Source organism: Carex rostrata, chromosome 9 (assembly GCF_964058835.1).
Source record: "Carex rostrata chromosome 9, lpCarRost1.2, whole genome shotgun sequence".
In the NCBI taxonomy this organism is placed as follows: domain Eukaryota; kingdom Viridiplantae; phylum Streptophyta; class Magnoliopsida; order Poales; family Cyperaceae; genus Carex; species Carex rostrata.
In genome coordinates this window covers 2,512,601-2,534,610 of record NC_135926.1, presented here as the reverse complement: position 1 = coordinate 2,534,610, position 22,010 = coordinate 2,512,601, and the positions used below count along the sequence as shown (strand labels likewise).

The 22,010-nt window shown below is 34.5% G+C and overlaps 4 protein-coding genes across 4 annotated transcripts in view; 2 read left to right on the top strand and 2 right to left on the bottom strand.

The window, feature by feature from the left end:
* The first annotated feature begins 300 nt into the window (after nt 1–300).
* On the top strand, nt 301–4,335 carry LOC144559485 (flavonoid protein). The gene is made up of 9 exons (XM_078308508.1): nt 301–400; nt 1,463–1,548; nt 1,802–2,055; nt 2,402–2,494; nt 2,588–2,672; nt 2,768–2,989; nt 3,072–3,196; nt 3,485–3,636; nt 3,775–4,335. The coding sequence occupies exons 1-9, from the start codon at nt 383–385 to the stop codon at nt 4,066–4,068; spliced, it is 1,329 nt and encodes a 442-aa protein (XP_078164634.1). The 5' UTR covers nt 301–382; the 3' UTR covers nt 4,069–4,335.
* A 1,618-nt stretch (nt 4,336–5,953) lies between these two features.
* The window catches only part of LOC144559082 (Ribosomal protein S19e family protein), a 99,780-nt gene continuing 83,723 nt past the window's right edge, over nt 5,954–22,010 (top strand). The window contains exon 1 of the mRNA XM_078308018.1: nt 5,954–5,963. The gene's annotated coding sequence lies outside the window, so the exon portion shown is untranslated. The remainder of the gene's footprint in view (nt 5,964–22,010) is intronic.
* LOC144559784 (receptor-like serine/threonine-protein kinase SD1-7) lies at nt 7,325–10,880 on the bottom strand. The gene is made up of 7 exons (XM_078308905.1): nt 9,526–10,880; nt 9,164–9,289; nt 8,934–9,079; nt 8,507–8,714; nt 8,122–8,359; nt 7,896–8,028; nt 7,325–7,792 (listed from the first exon to the last, which is right to left on the bottom strand). Exons 1-7 carry the CDS (start codon nt 10,805–10,807, stop codon nt 7,481–7,483), a joined length of 2,445 nt encoding a protein of 814 aa, XP_078165031.1. The 5' UTR covers nt 10,808–10,880; the 3' UTR covers nt 7,325–7,480.
* LOC144559730 (uncharacterized) lies at nt 17,548–19,452 on the bottom strand. Its single transcript, XM_078308841.1, has 2 exons — nt 17,686–19,452; nt 17,548–17,614 (listed from the first exon to the last, which is right to left on the bottom strand). Exons 1-2 carry the CDS (start codon nt 19,346–19,348, stop codon nt 17,589–17,591), a joined length of 1,689 nt encoding a protein of 562 aa, XP_078164967.1. The 5' UTR covers nt 19,349–19,452; the 3' UTR covers nt 17,548–17,588.

The following is a 22,010-nucleotide window of genomic DNA, read 5'->3' as shown; positions in this document are numbered from 1 at the left end:
TTTTTTTTTTTTCCGTTGAACTGGTATGACGTCCCAGTTGATTTGTTTTATTTTTTGGGATTGATGTAGGATATGGCGTCTCAGTTATTATTTTTTTTTTTTGGATTGATATAGCGCATGACGTCCCGCAGCAAATTAATTAATTTTTATTTTTCCACAGAACCGAAGTATGATATTGTCTTCTTATTTTTAAATTTTTTCTGCAACATTTCTTATTTTTAATATTTTTAATATTTTTTTTGCTGTCAATAAAAATTGCGGTCGTTAGCGGGAGTGCGGGACCCAAGAGCGAGTCGCTATTCGCGGTTACGAATTGAGGTACTGTCGCACGATCGCCTCACTCTTCTCGACTCTCTCCTGCACTCGGCGTCTCGGCGAAAACATGGCCGAGAGAAACGACGTGAGTGTTTTTTACCTAATTCCTCATATGTCACTTAAATTCTCGTTCTCGTTCTTCTTTATTTTTCAATTAAAATGTGTTAATTATCTTTTTAATAACTCCACCATCCTATTTTTTGGAAAACAATGGCTCTTTAGTTCTATAACTTTACTCTTTTCACGGTATCGGGTGAAGCGATTTCGTTAGATTTTTTTTTTTTTTTTTTTTGTATAAAAATATAAAATCGCCCAGTTTTTTCTTTTCTTGGAGGAGGCATTTTGATAAATTTTGCACACTTAAATGAAATAAAGGAATTTCTATGCTTTAATGAAAAAAAAGATGAAATTTGAAGAGGTGAATCCTATATTTCATCTATAGTTACTTTGGAAAGGGTTTCCGTTCTACCCTTAAAATTATATCTTGTCCATAATAACTTTTCTCTTGTTTTTATTCTGATGAGGTAGTCGGTCTTACCATGTTTTCATTAAACCTAATAAAAAAAATACAATTAGAGAAAGCGAAGAAAATGAAACAAAAGCCCTAGTTTTTTTTTTTTTAAACAAGGGCTCGTGTTAAACCTGGCATTCATGTCTATTTAGATGCCTTGTACAGCAAAAAAACTCTAATTGCAGAGAAGATTTTCTTCACTGGCGTTCTTGAATCCCTAGTCGAGAGCCTTTGCTCACTCGTCTCGAACAGAGTGGTACTACTACTCAAGAAAATACCTGTCACATGCCATGCTTTCGTTAAGCATGGATTGTATTAACTTGTCTTTGCGGGAAATATTTCTAACTCAGTAACAAACCCAGAACTTTGCAATTAGGCTCATCTAATATTTGTTACGAGTTTGTTTGGTTATTCAATTTCTAGTTAGTTACATAACTGTAGTCAATTGGTCTTTTAATTAGAGGTTCAGGTGTTAAATTGTACTTTAATGTTGTTACAAGGACTTCTCTTTCATGAAAGAAACCCTATATTCAAAATGTGGGAGTGGGACATATTTACATTGTCTCATTTTTGTCACAATATTTATTGTGCTTCTGTCACTGTTCTTATTTCAATTTTTATCTTGCACAATTGCAGGGTGAGATCTGTCACACATGTGGTGGTACCGGTAATTTAGAACTTGTTGTTATTTGTGCTAAATGCAAGAAGATTTCGACACACGTGTATGTCTATCTTGTTCTTATCCTTAAATGCCAATATTTGCCATCTTGAATTTCGGTACCATTCGAGTTAAAACTCTGGTATAAGCATTGAACTAGTCTCTAGTACAATGAATCCAATAAATCCAACTTGAAAACCACATAAAATACACAATGAAACAGACTAGCCATATCCTAAGTCTCTCTTTACTGTGTATCGTGTGGTATGTAGCAAACATTCTTTGCATTTCAGTTCATTTTCTTGGAATATTTTCAGGTACTGCCTCAAAGTTTTACCACCTGAAATTCCGGAACTGTGGTACTGTGAAGAATGCATTGACCATGAGCAAGCATTAAATGACCCCAAGGGAAATTCCCATTTAGACAAGCATCATCTGAATAGAGCGCAATTCGAATCTGTGCCACCAACAAAAGCTCGTGCACCACCTCAAACAGGGAAAGTGAAGTTTATTTCTGAGAGAGATATCACCTTATTGAATAACAAAAAGTTTTACGCCAAAAAGTCTTCAGGTATGTTTCTGGTTGCTTCATAATTTTGATTAGAACAGAGTCCTTTTAGTTTAGGGTTTTTTTGAGTGATTGGGTTTGGTCAGGATTGTTTTACAGTACTTCAAAAGTTCAAAATCCTGATTTAAAAAAAAAAAATTCAAAATCCTGGGTCGGTTGAGGATCAGGTTTGTTTTTGGGTCAGATTAGGCCCCTTGGACCTTTCAGAATTGGGACATCAGGTTTTGGGTTTCGGCTGCATCATTTGAATTCAACACTTTAATTACCTCTATAAAATGTTGCACGTTACAGCCTTTGCAGCACTAAGTTATCTTTTATTTGTGCTTTTGCATTTATTATTTGAATAAAGTTCCAGAGAAGGTGCCAAAGACAAGGTGTATGACGGATCTTTTGGCTTTGCCTTGCCATAACAAAAAGAAGAAAGTCATGACTAGAGACATGGGTACTTTTGATTTCTATAGTTTTCATGCATCTGACAAATAATCCACGAAATTCAACTCTTTGTAATTTCTCTGGTTATTCCATGTTGTGACAGTTACAGAAGCAAGTGAAAAAAATAGAGAGCTTAAGTCTGAAAAAGAAAAGCTCAGTAACCTCCCTGTTTCAGAGGTGGTTTGGAAGTAAGCATATTCACTCTAATTTTTTTCAGTTTTTATCAACATTCAGCTAAACTGTTCTTTTTGTAACTTTTATTCTAATTATTTTAATATTTCAGGGGTGTAATCAATTACTTCGAGCATGTGAGTCATACTCACAGTGTGCAGGTGCACCTATCGGAAAAGGCATCACAAAAAGTTAAAGAAATATCAAAGGGAATGCCTCAAAAGATTTCTTTGATAGTGAAACCTATATCGAAAATCTGGCCTGAGGCCTTTAAACTACAATGTCCTTCTCATGAGGATATTGGCTTCTATATGTTCTCATCTGAATCTGACAGGTAATATGATTAAAAAACACAAAACAGAAAATGTTGGTAATTCTCATGAATTTTTGTATTGTGCCATTTTTTTAATGTACAGGCCTAAAGAGAAGTTTCATCGAATGGTGGAGCGGTTGTACAAATCTGATCAAGTACTGCTGGGTAGAATAGGCATCCTCGGTCTATGCCTTTTTCCTTCCCAAATACTCCCCAAATATAACCAATGTATGTAATCTACGATTCTGCTTTCCTCTTTATCGGAAATTCTTTTGGCATATAAGTTTGCATGCTTTACTTAACATGATGAGGCTGTAATTTGTTGATTATTTTTTTTGCTTTGCCCTTTCTTCACTTCTACTTCATAATTGGTGTTCTACGGTAGAAATCACAAGGGAAAAAAACATCAAAGTCACTTTGTCTGGTTCCAGACTATATACCCATTGAGGTCGGGTTTGACCAGCTATAGTTTGAAAAAGTTTGTTTTCCTAAAAAAAAAAGTATTTCCTAACACAGGTATAAATGGGGAACATTATCTTTGGGGTCTGTTGCAAAGATATAAGGGAAAGGTGTCCAATCAAGCTCCAGTTGCTTTCCGTACCACCACCAGTGCAAAGAGGGAGATCCATAACCGGGCAAGTGGTGGTTCTCAAGTCACATCAAATGAGGTACAATAAACACTGCAACTAAATTAAGATGTGTTGGTTTCTTATCGTTGGTAGCATCTACATACAAACTTCTTCTCTTCTAGTTCTGAAATTCTTGCGCCAAATGCCAATTATACCAAATTGTTGACACTTGCACAGATTGACGTGGATATGGAGATAGACATGATAGGTGGGGTTGAGCTCAGCGCTACATTCACTGCCAAATTTAATTCTCAACCCGACCCAATATTACCTCCTGGCTTTCACACCTGTCATTTAAAATCCAACAATCCAAGAAATCACAATTCCCTTGAGTCTGACATTGCACAGTTAACGACCTCACCTGGAAGTCATCTGAGCTGCTCAGAGTCACACTCAGTGGTGGTTGAAGCACCGGCACCAACAATGCTATGCCCAGGGAACTTCAAGAGTGGTTATCATCTTAGGGTTTAAGGGGTGGGTGGGGGGGGGTCGTCACTGTGTACAGTTTTCAAAGCTGTTTCCTTTTTTTGTTGATAACCATTTATAAGGTTTTGTGTGACCAAAATATAGGGTTTCAGGTGCAAAATGTAGATTTAGGTGCTAATTTTATGATCTTTTATTAAAGCTAGATGTAGTATTTGGAGCTAAAATTCAGCTGCATTTTTTTCAGCTCTTTTGGTTTTGGTGTGTGGGAAATTTAACTTTTGAATGGTGTTTTTACGGAGGTATATTTCATTTCTTCTCTATATCAGCTCAAGATCTAAAACTTAAAAAGGTGTTTTCGTTGGTTTTTCCAGCTGAGATTAGTGATGATTTACATTTGTTGCTGTGGCGGTTATGAAATTGAAATAGTTCAGTTAAGAATATTTTTTTCTGACCCTGTTGTAGTGTTTATGCATTTGAATTTTGTGTGAAGATGCATCACTCACTGCTGTGCTGTCATCTGTGTTTTCCACTAGCATTTGTATCTACTACCACTATTCCAGTGATCATTTTCTGTTTTATTCCGTTTTCTTCCCATAATAGTAAATAAGTTCGGTTGTAAGAGTTAATTAATGTTAGAGACAGTAAGTTGTGAAGTCATTTTTTTAGTCTTCTAGGTTGTGTTAAAAAATTCGTATTTACGAAATAGAGAAAGCCAATGAGAGAGTTAAATGCTATTTAGTGAGAGTAGAGTGTGTAAAAAGTTAATATGAATTTGTATATTTTTTTGTTTGAATGTAAGAGAATAAGAAAATATCTATTTTGTCAAAAGAGTGTTTTATATCTATTTTATCTTAATCCAAGTATTTCTTTTATATATCCCGCAGCTCATCTAAATTGATTTCCTCTAGTAAGACTAATTGCATCACACTTTCGTTTCATCTAAAAGACATTGACTGTGCTAAACCATCTTATCTGTAAAGAGATGGATTGTAAAAATTTGAGTATAGGAGATTTAGTATTCTACCTTCTATCGAGTGTCTGTTCTCGGCTGTGCTGCACGAGTCGGTATCAACTCAGGTACCACATGTATCTAAGGAAATTCTAGCTGATCGATTTTTTTTCCAGACCTGCTTTGAATGCATGGAGTTTTTCATGTCAAATTAAAATAAACAGTCTGAATCTCATTCTACCGGGTCAAGTAATACGTGACTGGATCTGAATTCGTGTTGCACGCGGTGGAAGACAGATTCCGATTAAGTTTGCAAAGATCTCGAGAAAATAAAAATAAAACTATTCAATTGATATGCACTGGCAACACTTTCTATTTTAATGATAGTCTAACAACAAGGACGTGAATTATTTTTCTGGCCATCCTTTTTTTTTTTTTCATTTTTTCCGCCAATTTTCTTGCAATTTTTTTTTTTTCATCAAATCCCATATTTCAATATAACAAAATAACGACTCCTTCATTAAAAAGCAAAAAAAAAGAAAAAAAAAGGAGAAATTACAATTAATGAAATTGGCATAAAAAAGGAAGAGAAGGATTGATGGCGAAATTTTTCTTCTTGTCCTTTGGTGAATCAAGTTGTTGTTTTGTTTTGGTGAAATGTGGAACACTCACAAAAAAAAGAGAGAGAGAAATCATAACACTTATATTAGCATTTGTCATTTGTCTATTGGATTAAATCAGGTAATTTATTAGAAAGAACAAGGACATTTTTGTCATTTGCCTTTATGCAAAACCCGTTTTTTTTTTTCCTACCACCCTAAAAAATCAGAATTAAATGAATACCATCCGAAAAATCGGAATTCAGATTCCGCCACGTTCGCACCGTGGATCTGCGAACGGGTTGACCCGTCCGCAGATCCACGGTGCGAACGGGTCGGTGCGCAGATCCATAGTGCGAACGGGTCACTCGAGCGGGTCATGACGCGAGCGGGTCAAAGCGAGCGTGTCAGTGCGCAGATCCACGGTGCGAACGGGTCAGTCCGCAGATCCATTTCGCGAACGGGTTGGCGATCCATCCGCAGATCCACAGTGCGAACGTGGCGGAATCTGAAATCTGATTCATTTAATTCTGATTTTTGAGGATGGTAGGAAAAAAAAAAAAAACGGATGCAAAACAGAGGTCCTCTTCTTCGCAAGTGCATTTTAAATGGGACTTGGGGGGGTTTTAGATTTTACATTATTAGGCTTCCGTTAACTTGGTGGGGCCATCAAAGGCCCGATCCAAATTACAATTGTAGAGCGACCAGGTAAAGATATTGACAGGGCTGATTTGGCTTCATGCATCTACTGGTGCGCTGCAGAGAAGGTTTATAACTGGTGGGGTTTTGGGATGATTCAGCGTTGGAAGTTATGGCGACCCACCAGTCTCCTGTAAACATACCAAGGCAATAAAGCGGAAATTAAAATACCAAAATCTAGAAGCGAGAGTCATTGTGGCGGAGCTATATGATTCTGTAGATTTTTAATCAGAGAGCATATGTACTTCCATTTATAATCGGCGTGGAGAGTTAGCCACTATTGACATCACAGGGGGATGGAATGCCAAACAGTATGCGAGGATTGGATATTTTGATGATATCCTCACTTTTGCACTGACTATTTCTTCAATTAATAGACAAGTTCTCTAAGAAAAATTACAAAAAGAAAAAAAAAAATTGCATCTACAGGTGGAATGAGAAGGGAAACTACAACCTTCGCATAAACTTCTATTGCTATTTTTTTCATTCTATTATGTTGTCATCTCGATTCTCTAACATTTTTATTTGACCCAAGATCACCCCTATTCAGCTCAATTGGTGGATTCATTATTTGTTATAGCACTGGTCTTCTTCTGCAGAAACTTTGTATATTTTAGTTAAGTCAATGATGTATCAAAAGCAATTACTGTTTCATGATATTTTGTTGTGTCAAACGTACAACTCCCTAACATTCTTGGTACTTAGTCTTGATATTTTACTTATTTTCATTTTATCAGGTCAATAGAACTGTGCGCTTGAGTGCTTGACAGTCTAACTGTTGAAGATATGATGGAGGATGAGGTCTAACAGGCTAGCGGTATTGGGACAGTAAGTCGGAACATGGCCCATGGTTTTTGCCTTGAGCTGATGATTGGGACCCGGACAGTGATGAATGACTTGTTCTTTCTTTCATGTGCCCAATTGCAGCATTTATATATTCAACTTGTAATTCTCTTGCTCTTAATTATATACATTTAGTTGCTAGCTATGCCCAATTGTGGCTAAAACTTTCAAACTTTTATCTAGTTTGAGCACTAAACTATATATTTACTAGGGCCCGAAAAAAGCATTGTAATTTAGGAGGATCGTAATATCAATCTTGACAACTAACATCCATATAAATTCCTAACAAATCCCAAATAACACTCATCTTTGCTATTCAAATGTAGGAGCATTTTCATGAGAGCCTCGCTACTTTCTCCTACATTCTCTAGCGACCTTCTACTCTTGTTATAGTCAATTGGTCTCCACTAATCAAGTCATACTTGTAGGAGTTGCTATCAGTAGTGGACACTCCAATATTGCTACTGCAAATTAAGGGTTTCTTTGGGGCTGGTAGCTCTAGGTTGTCACATGATAGCATCATCAAAACTGATGACATAGATGGCCTATCATCGGGGCATTCTTGCACACATAAAAGTCCTACATGCACGCATCTTGATAGCTCTGTTGTAAGAACTGGGCTTTCTACTGCTTTATCAAGTAGCTTCAATATGTCTTCTTCCTCCCAAAATTTCCAAGCCTAGAGTGTGAATTATGAATGAGGTATGTGTTAGCAATTATCTTTGATCACATCAGTTGTGCTATATAAATTATTTAAAAGAAAGTACGAGATTATTACTTACATATGCAAGTAGGTTATGATTCCCCTGGTTCCTCTTGCCACTTATAATCTCAAGGAGTATTACTCCAAAGCTAAACACATCAGATTTGACAGAAAATTTACCCTCTGTGATGTACTCGGGAGACATATATCCACTTCATATATAAGAAATACAAATAGAGGAAATATATAAGCAAAACAGTTGAACATATTCCATATGCATGCAGCATGAAATTGAATGTACATACCGAGTGCCAATCACTGTTTCTGTGCTTATTACTGCCTGTTCTCTTTCAAATAATCTTGCAGTGCCGAAATCTGAAATCTTAGGATTCATCTTTTCATCTAACAAAACATTTGCTGCTTTGAGGTCCCTATGGATTATGTTGAATCTAGAATCGTGATGAAGGTAGAGAAGCCCTCTTGCAATCCCTGTTACAATTTCCAATCTTGTTCTCCAACTCAAAGAGGCACGATTCTCTGCATCTGTTGCAAGTTCCATGAATTGTAAACAACTTCTACCAGGTAAGATTTGTAGGTTAGAGTTGAAATCAACATTTGTATTTGGTATTATAAATTGATAAATGATCAAATAGCATAAACAATTAATCAATAATGAAATCAGTTGCGTACTGAATATGAAGAAATCTAAACTTTTGTTGGTCATGAACTCATAGATTAATATTCGCTCGTTGTCAATGCAGCATCCATGGAGTTTAACAAGATTCCTATGTTGTAGCTTGGCAATCAGTGTAACTTCATTCATGAACTCGTTCAATCCTTGTGATGAATTCATGGAGAGCCGTTTCACTGCAATTTCTTGGCCACAAGGGAGCTTGCCCTAATATATAGTAAGTTATCATTTTGATTAATAACTAGTTAACTTTCAGCATGCTTTAACAGTTAACACAAATAAACTTTACATCTATCTTTGTTTTCAGATGCTAATCTCGCCTAGTCATCCAAAATATATTAATTTGAGAGATTATTTTTGAAAAAGGTAGATTGTCAGAAGTCTTTTTAAAGAAGAACATGAGCAGGATTCAAATAAAAGGAATACCTTGTAAACAATGCCAAAACCGCCTTTTCCTACTTCATTTGTTATTGAAAAATTGTCAGTGGCTTGCAAAATCGTCTCCATGTCAAAAATAGGGAGGTCTGTACCTTTGAACGAGTCATTTTGTGCCACGGACTTTTTGGTTTTATCTGTAGAAAATATGATTTCTATATAAATTATGAAGGTTAGAGATCACAAAGACACAGTAAATTTGATTTTCACAATCTGTTTACCTTGTTTTGCATATCTCATCTTCTTCCTCTTGAGTAGATATCCAAATAAGCATGTTAAAAGAACTGATAGTACGATGCTTGTTATTGTTCCGATTATTATTGCTAGCTTCCTTTTGTTACTTGTTCCTGCATTTATAGAGGCACTTATGAAAACCCAATTTCTTTTTTTCTTCAATAGAAGAGATACAATTCATGACAAGAAGATCTTAGCAATTCTACATGCTTCAGAACTCTATATTGGCATCCGGACAATTTCTGTTAAGATTTGTTGCTTTTACATGTGGACAAATCCTCAAATACTTTTTTTCAATAATAAATGACTTCATGATTAAAATTTAAAATAGAAAGAAAAATAATTGTACCCAATTCAGACTTTGAAACCTTCACATATAGGATGTCTATCCCACTAATGTCATACTTGATGTCAACCAGTGCAGTGTTCCACATAACACACCCTCTTCCTTTTGCCCTTATATCTGAAGGGGAATAAGCAAAGCATGAACAATTCATCAAGCACCTCCTCTTGCACTCCTCAACACTTATATTAGCATCTACAGTTGCATTATGGGAATATGGTAACTTTATCGCTTTTAGCGCATAAAACCCATCAGTGTTACCAGGACATCCTACTGGGGTTCGTCGTTTGCACCCTCCTGAATAATCTCTCATGTTCCACTCGGTTTGTGTCACTGCCTCAAATCCTCCGAGACAACTACAAATGGTGATACTATCAGGCTGACATATACTGAAAGCACCACATTTCCCATAGTAATCACACTCATCTTGTGGTCCTGACCCGTAGTCCTTCCAACTCTGTTGATCTGCATACCAAACCAACCGCTTCAATATACCATCATCATTCAGGAATATTCGGGACAAAGTCGAGGTTGATTTAGCCTCGAATTCATATGAAACCTCATCTTTATCCCACACAAACAAGAAAGTAAACATATCATTATAAGCTAACATCTGGGTCATCTCACTAAAATATATCCCGTTCCACGTTCCAGTTCTGAACCTAATTTGATCATGGTCCAATAAGACAATCTCTGGAGCACCTTCAGTGTCCAGCTTCCACGTGTAGTTTCCTTTTGATGGATTGCTGCTGCTTTTCCATGAAGAAAGCACTGTTTCAAATCCAGTTGTCAAGTTCTTGCCAAGTTTCATCCCAGCAATCAATGAGTCTGTTGGATAATCAAAGCTTTTCCATATGATAGTATTACTTGTTTGATCTTTCAGTACAAGATTGCCTGAATCATTCAGTTGCAATATCGTACTAATATCATTTGTAATACTCGTCGAGTTAGTACTAGATGACCAGACCATCCTTTCAGATGAATCATATAGCACTAGAGACCCGCTGTTATGTATGGTTAGTATTCCAAAACTGTTGTTTAAGGGATTATCTCGGTTGGCAACCCACACAACAGTTTCTCGTGAAACACTGAACCATATACCGATAAAAAGATCAGTGGAGGAGTCGGGATTGAAGAAGCCTAGCGTGAATGCGTTGTTGGATGAGATGAGATATTGTCCTTTAGTAATGTTTTGTCCGGGAAGTAGGGTATCCTTAGACCAGGTAAGCGGTGAGGATGCAAATAGAAAAATAGCAATTATGAGTTGCTTGTGAAGTTGTGACTTCATGTTATCAATTTTAAGGAGAAAAAACAATGTGCATTGCGGGTATCAAAGAGAAATGGAGAGAGAGGTAACAGATGGCCATTGTCCCCCTTTGTATGGCAATTTATAATCCTTCAAACAATCAACTAGCTTGACCCTTCTTCCTTCGTCAATTGATTTTGATTGTTTGTTTCTTGAGAACCTATAGTATATGTATATGCCTTTATGAGAATGCAACATACATAAGATTTTAATTATGTTCATGTGATTTTCTTTCCTTTACTAATTTTTAAAATATACCATTAAAACTGCCTATTTTAATGCAATTAGAATATTCCTTGTAATATCAGAAACTTGTTACTTATGATAAAAAAATAGCAAGGTGCTCATCCTCTATATATGGCACCTTATTCTTGCTCGGAGTTTAATTGGGTCAATCTGAAGTCTCCTTTTCAATTGACATTTATCATCTATTTAGCCTCTTTAAAAAGTTATCCTAACCCGTCATGTTCTACCTCCATAACTAGGGGTGACAACAAGCTGGCTCAGTCTGAGCTAGATCCTAGCTCAACTTGTTAATTTTGGACCGAGTTACAGGCGAGCAAGATGGACCTAGGGAATCCGAGCTAAAACCTCAGCTTGAAATCGTGACAAGCCAGTCCGAGCTAGCTCGCTAGGTCTGATTTGAATCTTGTTTTAAGAAGAAAATAAATTCTAAAAACTTTTTGGGTGTAGCTAAACCGAGCTGGACCGAGCTAGCAGACAGTATAAAATGCACACAAGTTCCTAGAAATTCACAAATTAATGCCTAACCAAGCTAGCGAGCAAGCTGGCGAGCAAGCTAGGCCCCAGTTTGAACTCGTTAATTTTGGACCGAGCTAGTAGCGAGCTGGCTCGTTAACCATTCAGTCCAGTAACGAGCGAGATGTTAGCAAGTGAGTCAGATGCGAGTCACGATCGAGCCATGAGCTATGAGCTTTTTTGCCACCCCAAGCCATAACATTAACAAATTTTGAATTAATAATCGACATTTCATCCACTTACAAAACTTACAAAACTAACAAATTAATATATATGAATTAATTGACTAATTTTAATAATTGATTTATGAGTGAGGCTATGGTACTATGCATAGCGCATATTGGCATAAATTATGGACTCAAATTTTTGATTTAAAAGTCCCAGCGATTGATTTGAAACATTCAACATGGTCTCAATGTGAATATGTACTTATAAACTAAATTTTACATTTTATTTGAATATTTTACTATTTTTTCAGATGGGTAGAATTTTGAAAATTCTAGACCATCCAAAAACAGTGATTTTCTACCCATTCAAAAACCGTGATTTTCTACCTGAAAAATTATTAAAATAATTCTAAAAAATATAAAATTTAGTTTATAAGTACATATTCACATGGAGACCATGTTGAAAGGTTCAAAACGATTATTAGGATTTTGAAAACAAAAATATTAATTCTTACTACAGACCAATCCGTGCTATGAATAGTACCATAGCCTCACTCTTGATTTATTACTGATTAGAAATTATTTTAATCCTGCTATTGTGAAAATTGAAGCTCAACAAATAGTTCGTGTATATTCTTAATCCGAGTTCAGTAATTATAATTAAGTTCATGCTATATAACAAAATTCGAAATTGACTATTGTATGATATACATTTGATTATTGCATTATGCATATCTCCATTCTATTATTAAGCACGTTGGGTGTCCGATCCGCCAACGGCTACGATTGAAAGTTGAAATTTCAGATTTAATCTCAGCCATCCAATTACGTAATACGTCTTCTTTTGATTAAATACATCTGAATCATATGTAAAAGTCTAAATTTAACTAAAAACATACTCATTACACATGCCATCACACTATGTATTACAATTAAAATTAAATAAATCTGAAATTTAGCAATATAATTTGTTTCCTTATTTCTCTCTCTCCAATTTAGCAATATAATTATATTTCCTTATTTCATTTATTCCTTATTTGTCATGAGAGTGAATTTTTTTACCAGTTAAACTAATTTGATTAAAGTTAAGTCATTAATATATCTGTATTTAGTATTTGTTATGAAATGAAATCACAAGAAACAAGCAATCTGAAAATTAATCTTGACATAAATTTGAAATAAGGTCAAAAAATATTCAAATTTACAAAGTCAAGTTTAATTTAGCATTAACCATGACTTAGTTTAATCTTTTAGTTCATAGATTTTGATAGTGCCTTTTGCAACTTAGGCTTTAATTTGTAACTTCACATATTTATATCTATCTGTTATTTATAATTCAATATTTATTTCTGATAAGTTATTTCTTTGTCTAGATAAATTTAATATATGATTCTTCTTATACATAATCATAACTATATAAAATAAATAAAGAAGGATAATAAATCTTAGTTAAGTTATTTCTTTGTCTGGATAAATTTAATATATGATTCTTCTTATACATAATCATAACTATATAAAATAAATAAAGAAGGATAATAAATCTTAGTTATTGCAATATCGCGTTGACAATTCAAAATAGCAATAAATATTTTCCTTCCAATAATTCACTCTTGATTGTTGCATCCCGTTGATTATTCAAGATGGCAATAAATACATCAGTTTAATTATTGCATTACGATTAGTCAAGCTTTTCATCAATCTGTCCACATATAGTCGCAATTAATTACAATTGCCCTTAATCAATTTCCTTACTAGAGGGTAAACAAAATTTATTTGATTTGACTGTTCCGTTCTAAGAATTATGCTAGAGGTAAACAATTAAATCTCAATTTGCAGAATTCGTTTATTTTTCATTTCTAATATAAATGAATAGGTAATACGAGCTTTGTTAAAATAGATATTATGATTTTTATGAAACACTTTTACATAATTTTTGTGTAAACTGGAAAGTATATATAATAATTTTTGCATCTCGTTGATTATTCAAAATGACAATAAATATTTTTCTTCCAATTCACTCTTGATTATTGCATCCCGTTGATTATTCAAAATGGCAATAAATATTTTCCTTCCAATTCACTCTTGATTATTGCATCCCGTTGATTATTCAAAATGGCAATAAATATTTTCCTTCCAATTCACTCTTGATTATTGGATCCGCTGATTATTCAAGATGGCAATAAATACATTAGTTTAATAATTGCATTCTAATTAGTCAAGTCTTTCATCAATCTGTCCACATATAGTTGCTATATATTCAATCGCAATTACCCTTAATCAGTTTCCTTATCATTCTTCTCTAACAAGATCATTATTGCATTCCCTTTCATTTATCTTTCACAATCTATTGTGGACACATTACTTATTCTACATATTCAATTAATCTTCTACACACATTTTTTGTGTGCCTTATATGAGCATGATTCTTTTCGTTGTTTCTTGATATACTTATCAATTACAATCGCTCTATATCAGTGTTTTATTATTTTGAGGTAAATATTTTAACATAGCAGTTTTCGCTTCATGCAACACACAGACTATAGAATCAGAATAGGGCTGCATATATGGTTCGAAGTTTCATATGTTGCATGAAGCCATAACTATTCTGTTAAATCTTCCCACTGACGAAGTAGCAAAAAATTGTGTTGTCGATTTAAAACAAGGGCTCGCTATCATCAGCATCGCAGGCCTTCTATCTTGCTACTTGTTCAACAATTTTCAGACAAATCTGTGATCCAAAAACTTGCACCGACTAGAACCATACTATTGATGTGGTTCCATCTATTTTTCTAAGAAAAAGAAAAATAAATTCCTTTCCCGTAAATTGAATTTATTAATTTCTAAAACATAAACAAATCCATATATATATTCTTATTGTATGAACAAAACTAATATTCTCTTATGAATTCTTATATATTCTTCTAATTACTTTCAAATCATATAATTTCAACATAAAACCAAATATTTCTTTAAGATAATCAATTACCTTTGTTAGTTTATTTCATGTTCTTTCTTGGTACTTTATTTTTTTATTAATTCTTTTGAAAAATTGAAGTGTATAGTTAGGTTTCCTATATATGTATATTTTTCTTGGGCTTTAATTAATAGTTGAAAAAGAAATTTAAATAAACCAAAATATCAGTTTTATCTATATTATACTTGTTAGCGAGCACATAGAGGTTCAATGAAATCAGGTATTAATTTATGTTGTTATCTTTTATTATTTCCTGCTGACCGAGTAGCTAGCGTGAATGAAGGCCTATGATGCTGATAGCGGGTCCTTTCTTTGAAAGTGCAACAAACGACTTTGTGCTACCAATCTGTGAAATGATTTAATAGCGTGATTGTAATTTGAAAAATACACACACACACACACATATTCTATTATTAAGCACGTTGGGTGTTCGATCTGCCAACGGCTACGATTGAAAGTTGAAATTTCAGATTTAATCCCAGCCCTCCAATTACGTAATATGTCTTCTTTTGATTAAATACATCTGAATCATGTGTAGAAGTCTAAATTTAACTAAAAACATAATCGCCACACATGCCATCACACTATGTGTTACAATTAAAATTAAATAAATCTGAAATTTAGCAACATAATTTGTTTCCTTATTTCATTCATTCCTTATTTCTCCCTCTCCAATTTAGCGATATAATTATGTTTCCTTATTTCATTTGTTCCTTATTTGTCATGAGAGTGAATTTTTTTACCAGTTAAACTAATTTGATTAAAGTTAAGTCATTAATGTATCTACATTTAGTATTTGTTATGAAATGAAATCTCAAGAAACAAGCAATCTGAAAATTAATCTTGACATAAATTTGAAATAAGGTCAAAAAATATTCAAATTTACAAAGTCAAGTTTAATTTAGCATTAACCATGACTTAGTTTAATCTTTTAGTTCCTAGATTTTGATAGTGCCTTTTGCAACTTAGGCTTTAATTTGTAACTTCACATATTTATATCTATCTGTTATTTATAATTCAATATTTATTGCTGATAAGTTATTTCTTTGTCTAGATAAATTTAATATATGATTCTCTTATACATAATCATAACTATATAAAATAAATAAAGAAGGATAATAAATCTTAGTTAAGTTATTTCTTTGTCTAGATAAATTTAATATATGATTCTTCTTATACATAATCATAACTATATAAAATAAATAAAGAAGGATAATAAATCTTAGTTATTGCAATATCGCGTTGACAATTCAAAATAGCAATAAATATTTTCCTTCCAATAATTCACTCTTGATTGTTGCATCCCGTTGATTATTCAAGATGGCAATAAATACATCAGTTTAATTATTGCATTACGATTAGTCAAGCTTTTCATCAATCTGTCCACATATAGTCGCAATTAATTACAATTGCCCTTAATCAATTTCCTTACTAGAGGGTAAACAAAATTTATTTGATTTGACTGTTCCGTTCTAAGAATTATGCTAGAGGTAAACAATTAAATCTCAATTTGCAGAATTCGTTTATTTTTCATTTCTAATATAAATGAATAGGTAATACGAGCTTTGTTAAAATAGATATTATGATTTTTATGAAACACTTTTACATAATATTTGTGTAAACTGGCAAGTATATATAATAATTTTTGCATCTCGTTGATTATTCAAAATGACAATAAATATTTTTCTTCCAATTCACTCTTGATTATTGCATCCCGTTGATTATTCAAAATGGCAATAAATATTTTCCTTCCAATTCACTCTTGATTATTGCATCCCGTTGATTATTCAAAATGACAATAAATATTTTCCTTCCAATTCACTCTTGATTATTGGATCCGCTGATTATTCAAGATGGCAATAAATACATTAGTTTAATAATTGCATTCTAATTAGTCAAGTCTTTCATCAATCTGTCCACATATAGTTGCTATATATTCAATCACAATTACCCTTAATCAGTTTCCTTACTATTCTTCTCTAACAAGATCATTATTGCATTCCCTTTCTTTTATCTTTCGGGAAATTTTACAAAATAACCTACTTTTGAAAAAAGTTTGCTAAAATACCTTCTCTCCAAAATCTTTGTCAAAATAACCTTCTGGGTCTCAGCAGAGCAAAAAATCTCCTTACCCTTGAGTTACTCCAGCCCTTCTCTTTACCTCCCCAAAATCCCTTCCTTTCTGATTAATTCCTACGCTAAACACATGCCCCTCTGCCAATTTTTTTATGAGAGTTTTTTTTTATGAGAACACAAGCTGATTTGAATCACAAGCGGTTAGAATTGACAAAACTTTAGAAAGTTTCCAAAACAAAAAACTCATAATGGTCTCCAAATATTTTTGCAATATATTATATTACTAAATTACTACATCAGCAAAACAAAAATAGAAGAAAAATAACATTCAATATCATTATAAAATATAAATCATAAACTATTTTCGTAGTCTTCTATTTAACCTTTCATGCTTGTATCAAATTTCCAAAATTCCTGCAATAAAAAGAGATACATTTAAAAAGCCTTCTAAATCCAACAATGAGCAGATCTTATGAATATAAATACAAATGAAAGCCAAGTTATACAGAGCTAAAGTTCAAATAGTATTACAACTAACTTAAAAGGATAACACAAGATAATTTATCAACTGAATATTACATTTTCCTTATATTTTTGGATTTGTTATAGTAATATTTAATTTTTCTTCTCATTAGATTATTAACCAGCCACATTACATGGAAATATATCAATTACAGATTACATGACAACTTCATACAAAAATTATTTAGTAATTAATAAATTCTAAATGATCAAGAAATCTCACATTAGAATAAGAATAATGTTAAGCATACTTCAGTTTTCAACACTAAATGCGATCTCCAGTTGTGACACCTGCATATGTTACTTGTTAGAAAAATAATAATTAATATTTGAAATAAATAAAATAACAAAATGCACATTACCTCTAGTTTTGCCAAGCCGCGGACATCTTTTTTTATAATGGCCAAGCTCACTACAATGTGAGCATTTACGCTTTGTTGTACCAATTTCTTCTCTCACGTCCATTGAATTACGTATGCGAGTTGATTTTGGACGACCTTTTTTATTCCTAAGTGCAGGAGGGAGCACAGTTGGTCCTTCAATGCTCGGCCAAAATCTCTTATCTGGTACGGGATGAAACCGAATCGAGTATGCATTTCGATACATATCAGTGAAATACCAATCATGACAAAATGTGTGAAAGTCTGCTCTATGCCATTGTTCCCCACAACAAGCCAACATATGACTACAAGGAAGACCGGTCAGTTGAAATCCTTGACATACACATTCCGATGACCTTCCGTTTATTTTAACCGGATACCTTGAGGTTCCAGTATTGACCTCAAATTCACATGGACTAAACCGACATACCTGGTACCCACGAGATGAAATTTGTCGAGGACGTATTTTGTCAAGAATTTTAGGGCACAATTGGGTTGTCATTTTTCTACCTTCCTCGCTACGCTCGACAAAAGCTTGGTTTACTCGGTAAAACGTAGCAGCAACAAATGCAGTGACAGGTAGTGATAGAGTACCTCTAAGTACCAAGTTAAGGCTCTCAGACCAGTTAGTGGTCATAACACCATATCTCCTTCCACCATCAAATGCTAATGCCCAATATTCACGGTCCTCATTTATATTCTCCTCTATCCATTTCCAAGCATCCACACACTCAGATTTCAATTGCTCTTTTAGTCTATTAAATTCTACAACCTCATTTGCACAACCAATCCTATAAAATTTATCCAATACTACTTTATCATTAATACCTATCTTCTTAAGGTTGGCCTTGATGTGACGCAAACACCAACGATGAGCATGACCTTCATCAGGAGAAAACACTCTACGAACCACCGCTTTATTACCAGAAAAACGATCAGATATGATGCAAACCTTCCTTTCACGTGTGACGAACTCTTTCAATGATTGAAGAAACCACTCCCAATTATCTCCATTTTCTTTATCACAAATAGCAAAAGCAATCGGATAAAGCCCCCCATTAGCATCAATACTCGTAGCAATTAATGCACATCCCTCATATTTGCCATACAAATGAGTGCCATCAACACTAACCACCGGTCGACAATTTTTCCAGTCCTCAATCAAAGGGCCAAAGGCCCAAAAGACTCGCCTAAATTTTTGCACATCTGTCCTTGTCCGAAGCAGGTTTGTGGTCCAAACAGTACTTGGATTTGAAGCTTGCATCATAGACAAGTACCTTGGTAAATCAGAAAAAGACTTTTCCCAACTACCATAAACAATTTTCAATGCTCTATTGCGTGCTTTCCATGCTAAATCATAACTAATATCTGTTTTCAAATCATCCTTGATCTTGAGTCGAATTTCTTTTACACTCATTGATAATGATGCTCTCATTGTTGGAAGTATCTTCTCACAAATTAAAGCAGATGTGCAATTTCGGTGCATGTTGTTACCTATTGGAATAACACAATTATGAGACCCATTGTATTGACTAACCAAAAAATGTGTAGCTCCTTTCGGTCTGTGTGCGTGTAGCCTCCAACTACAATCACTTTGAACACAAACACAAGTATAGCGGCAAGCCTCAGACTTGTTCACTTTCATTTGAACAAAGTGAGTGATGTGCCACTCTTCAAGTGCCCTCGATAAAGTCTTTTTGTCAGAAAATATTAGCCCTTTCTAATCCCCATTCGCATTTGCAGGGCCGTGCGTGGCAAATTGATTCTTGTTAGTGTAGGGCGCAGAAAGTTGCACGGCGTCAGGTTAGCTAACGGTGCGGGATGTCTTAAGTGTGGGTGAGTGGAAATATTCCCAGCTGGGTTCAGTGCTCTGTTTCTTTGAATGTGAGCAGGACACCGAACTCAGGGGAAGGGATTCACTCGGAATTTGCTTCCTGCATTCCTCCTGGTTCACCCCTTGTGACGAACTTACGTTCATGATCGGTTGTCGGAGGTTTTATTATTTTCGATTGTGGGGACGTTTTACTCCCGACGGGCGCAAGCCCCCGCCGTTAATTACATCAGAAAGACCTTTCGGGTCTATCTGAAGACCTCATGCATTCCAGGATTTGTGCCTATTTAGGTTGAATTGAATAACGGGGCTAAAAGGGCTCATGTATAGTTTGTTTTGGTCATGTGGTTGGTTCTCATTTAATTTATAGGCATGTTTTGATTGATTGTCATGATGTATGCATGAAGACATGGATTTCATATGTTTAAAATGTGAGAAAGTTATTGAGAAATATCATTTATGTGTTTTTAATATGAAAAGAGCATTTGGATGTCATTTTTATATTTTTATTTATAAAGATATGTCGAGAGAGGGGCATTTTGGTCATTTCAGATTATTTGTGGGACATGAATATGTTCAAATATCATTTAAGATTATAGAAAATTGAATTTGGGTTCATTTGGGACTGATTTGAGTTGATTTGGAGTTAGTATGAAAAAGTTAAGGTCAAAAAGGACTTAAAAGGACTTATTTGTGAGGATTTTATACTTCCAGGGACTTGTTTGTAAATTTTCAGGGACCTGAGGCTGTGATTTGGGCTTTTAACAGGGTCTGGAATGAAATTTGGGCCTTCAAGGGCTTGTTTGAGAAGTTTTTATTCTGACAGGGGCCTCTTTGTAAATTTATAGGGGCTTCTCTGCATATTTTAAATAAACAGAGGGGTTTATATGTAAAAGAAGTTTGTTTAATCATTTCTGGGCTTTGAGATTGGTGTTGGGCCTTCAAGATTCGGGCTTTGGGCCTTTGAGATGTGCACTAGGCTATCAATTAATGTACAGGGCTTTAGATTGATCCATTTGGGCTTTGAGATTAGTGCCATGTCATTTTAATTCACTTGAGCCACTGACAGAGGGGTCCCATGCTGTCAGGAGCCGTTTGATTTATCAATTTGAACATGGGCCGTTAATCACAGAGATTGCTTCAAGATTCGTGCAGAAGGGTTTCTCAGCTAGGGTTCTTCCCCGATGAACTCCTTCCGGCCGATCTAGGCCACGGCGGCGCCGGCCAAAGACATGGTTGTGATCGTGAGGCTGTCAGGAGTCTATTGGTACCATTGTCGGCCGTCGGCGACCATCGGAGGCGGCGGAATAGGCATCTACAGTACCAATCGGTACCGATTGAGTCCCAGATCGATTTCTATCGATTTCTTTGCGATTCCTTTCAATCAATTGGTTGTTTAAGATCGTATGAGACTATAGAAGGCTCTAGAGGCATAAATTTCCCATTTAAATAGGTTTTGGGTATGATTTAGGTTTTGTCACTTCGGTTCCAGTACCGAATTGGTACCAATAGCAGGTACAATGGATTTCAAGTCAAATTGGACATTCAGAGATGCCTTTTATGTCATTTAGATTGTATTGGAAGAATTTGGGAGCTTTGGTTTGCATTAGATCAGAATCTGGATCAAGTTGGCATAAAGAACATATATATTTTGATATTTCTAAATCATTTTCTCTTGAATCTTGTACAGGACATGTGGTTTTTATTTCACAGATTCAAAGATATACATGTTAGGGATTTTTGTTCCAAATTTGGGATTTTTCTGAGCTCACTTACTCAGTCAAATGGCTTGATCAAGTTCAGGGGTATTCATGGTAATTTTACCATTTTAAATACAGAATTTCCATTTTAAAAAGATGAACTTTGAAACCTCATAACTTTTCATAGGAATGTCCAAATGAGATGAAGTTTATATCAATTTTGTGTGTTTTTATGTGTTCTATCTAGCTGTGAAGTCCAATTTTCATTTTGACTTTTGTACTGATCTGAGCTGTCAGATTTATCAGCAGGGGTCATTTTACTGTTTTTTTGGATGCTTATGCTGTACCAGTTGTGCTTCTAATGCAATTAAGTGCTGAAGCTAGGTTTTCCATGGTACCAGGGACTGGTACAAGTTCATTCAAGGTCTGGTTTGGTCCAATACAAGTTTTCAAGGGCATTTAGCCACTGTTCTCATACCAGAAAAGTGAAAAATAGAGATCAAAGGGTTCAAAGTTTATAAAATCATCATTTTAATGTACTTTTAACATGTCAGAACTTGTAATTTTGTAGGGAAGTCCCTGATTGTTTTAAAACCATGTTTTTATACCTTCTCACTTGATTTCAAGAGGCATTATCACCAAAACTTCATGGATTCATAGATGTAAATGACATATGGCAATACAATTGCTGTCTTTTTACACTTTGAACCTCAGTTTCTCACTATTTGCAAATAAACCCTTGGAAATAATAAAATTAGCCATTTTTGGTAGCATAA

What these genes read in the sequence shown, in the direction of transcription:
- LOC144559730 (XM_078308841.1), bottom strand. Translation starts at nt 19,348, where the DNA reads ATGAAAGTGAACAAGTCTGAGGCTTGCCGCTATACTTGTGTTTGTGTT. An exon ending in GCGGCTTGGCAAAACTAGAG is followed by an intron (nt 17,615 to 17,685) that starts GTAATGTGCATT and finishes TAACATATGCAG; the next exon opens with GTGTCACAACTGGAGATCGC.
- LOC144559784 (XM_078308905.1), bottom strand. Translation starts at nt 10,807, where the DNA reads ATGAAGTCACAACTTCACAAGCAACTCATAATTGCTATTTTTCTATTT. An exon ending in GGTTTCAAAGTCTGAATTGG is followed by an intron (nt 9,290 to 9,525) that starts GTACAATTATTT and finishes CTATAAATGCAG; the next exon opens with GAACAAGTAACAAAAGGAAG. An exon ending in GAAACAGTGATTGGCACTCG is followed by an intron (nt 8,029 to 8,121) that starts GTATGTACATTC and finishes TTATATATGAAG; the next exon opens with TGGATATATGTCTCCCGAGT.
- LOC144559485 (XM_078308508.1), top strand. An exon ending in AAGAAGATTTCGACACACGT is followed by an intron (nt 1,549 to 1,801) that starts GTATGTCTATCT and finishes GAATATTTTCAG; the next exon opens with GTACTGCCTCAAAGTTTTAC. An exon ending in CTCAAGTCACATCAAATGAG is followed by an intron (nt 3,637 to 3,774) that starts GTACAATAAACA and finishes ACACTTGCACAG; the next exon opens with ATTGACGTGGATATGGAGAT.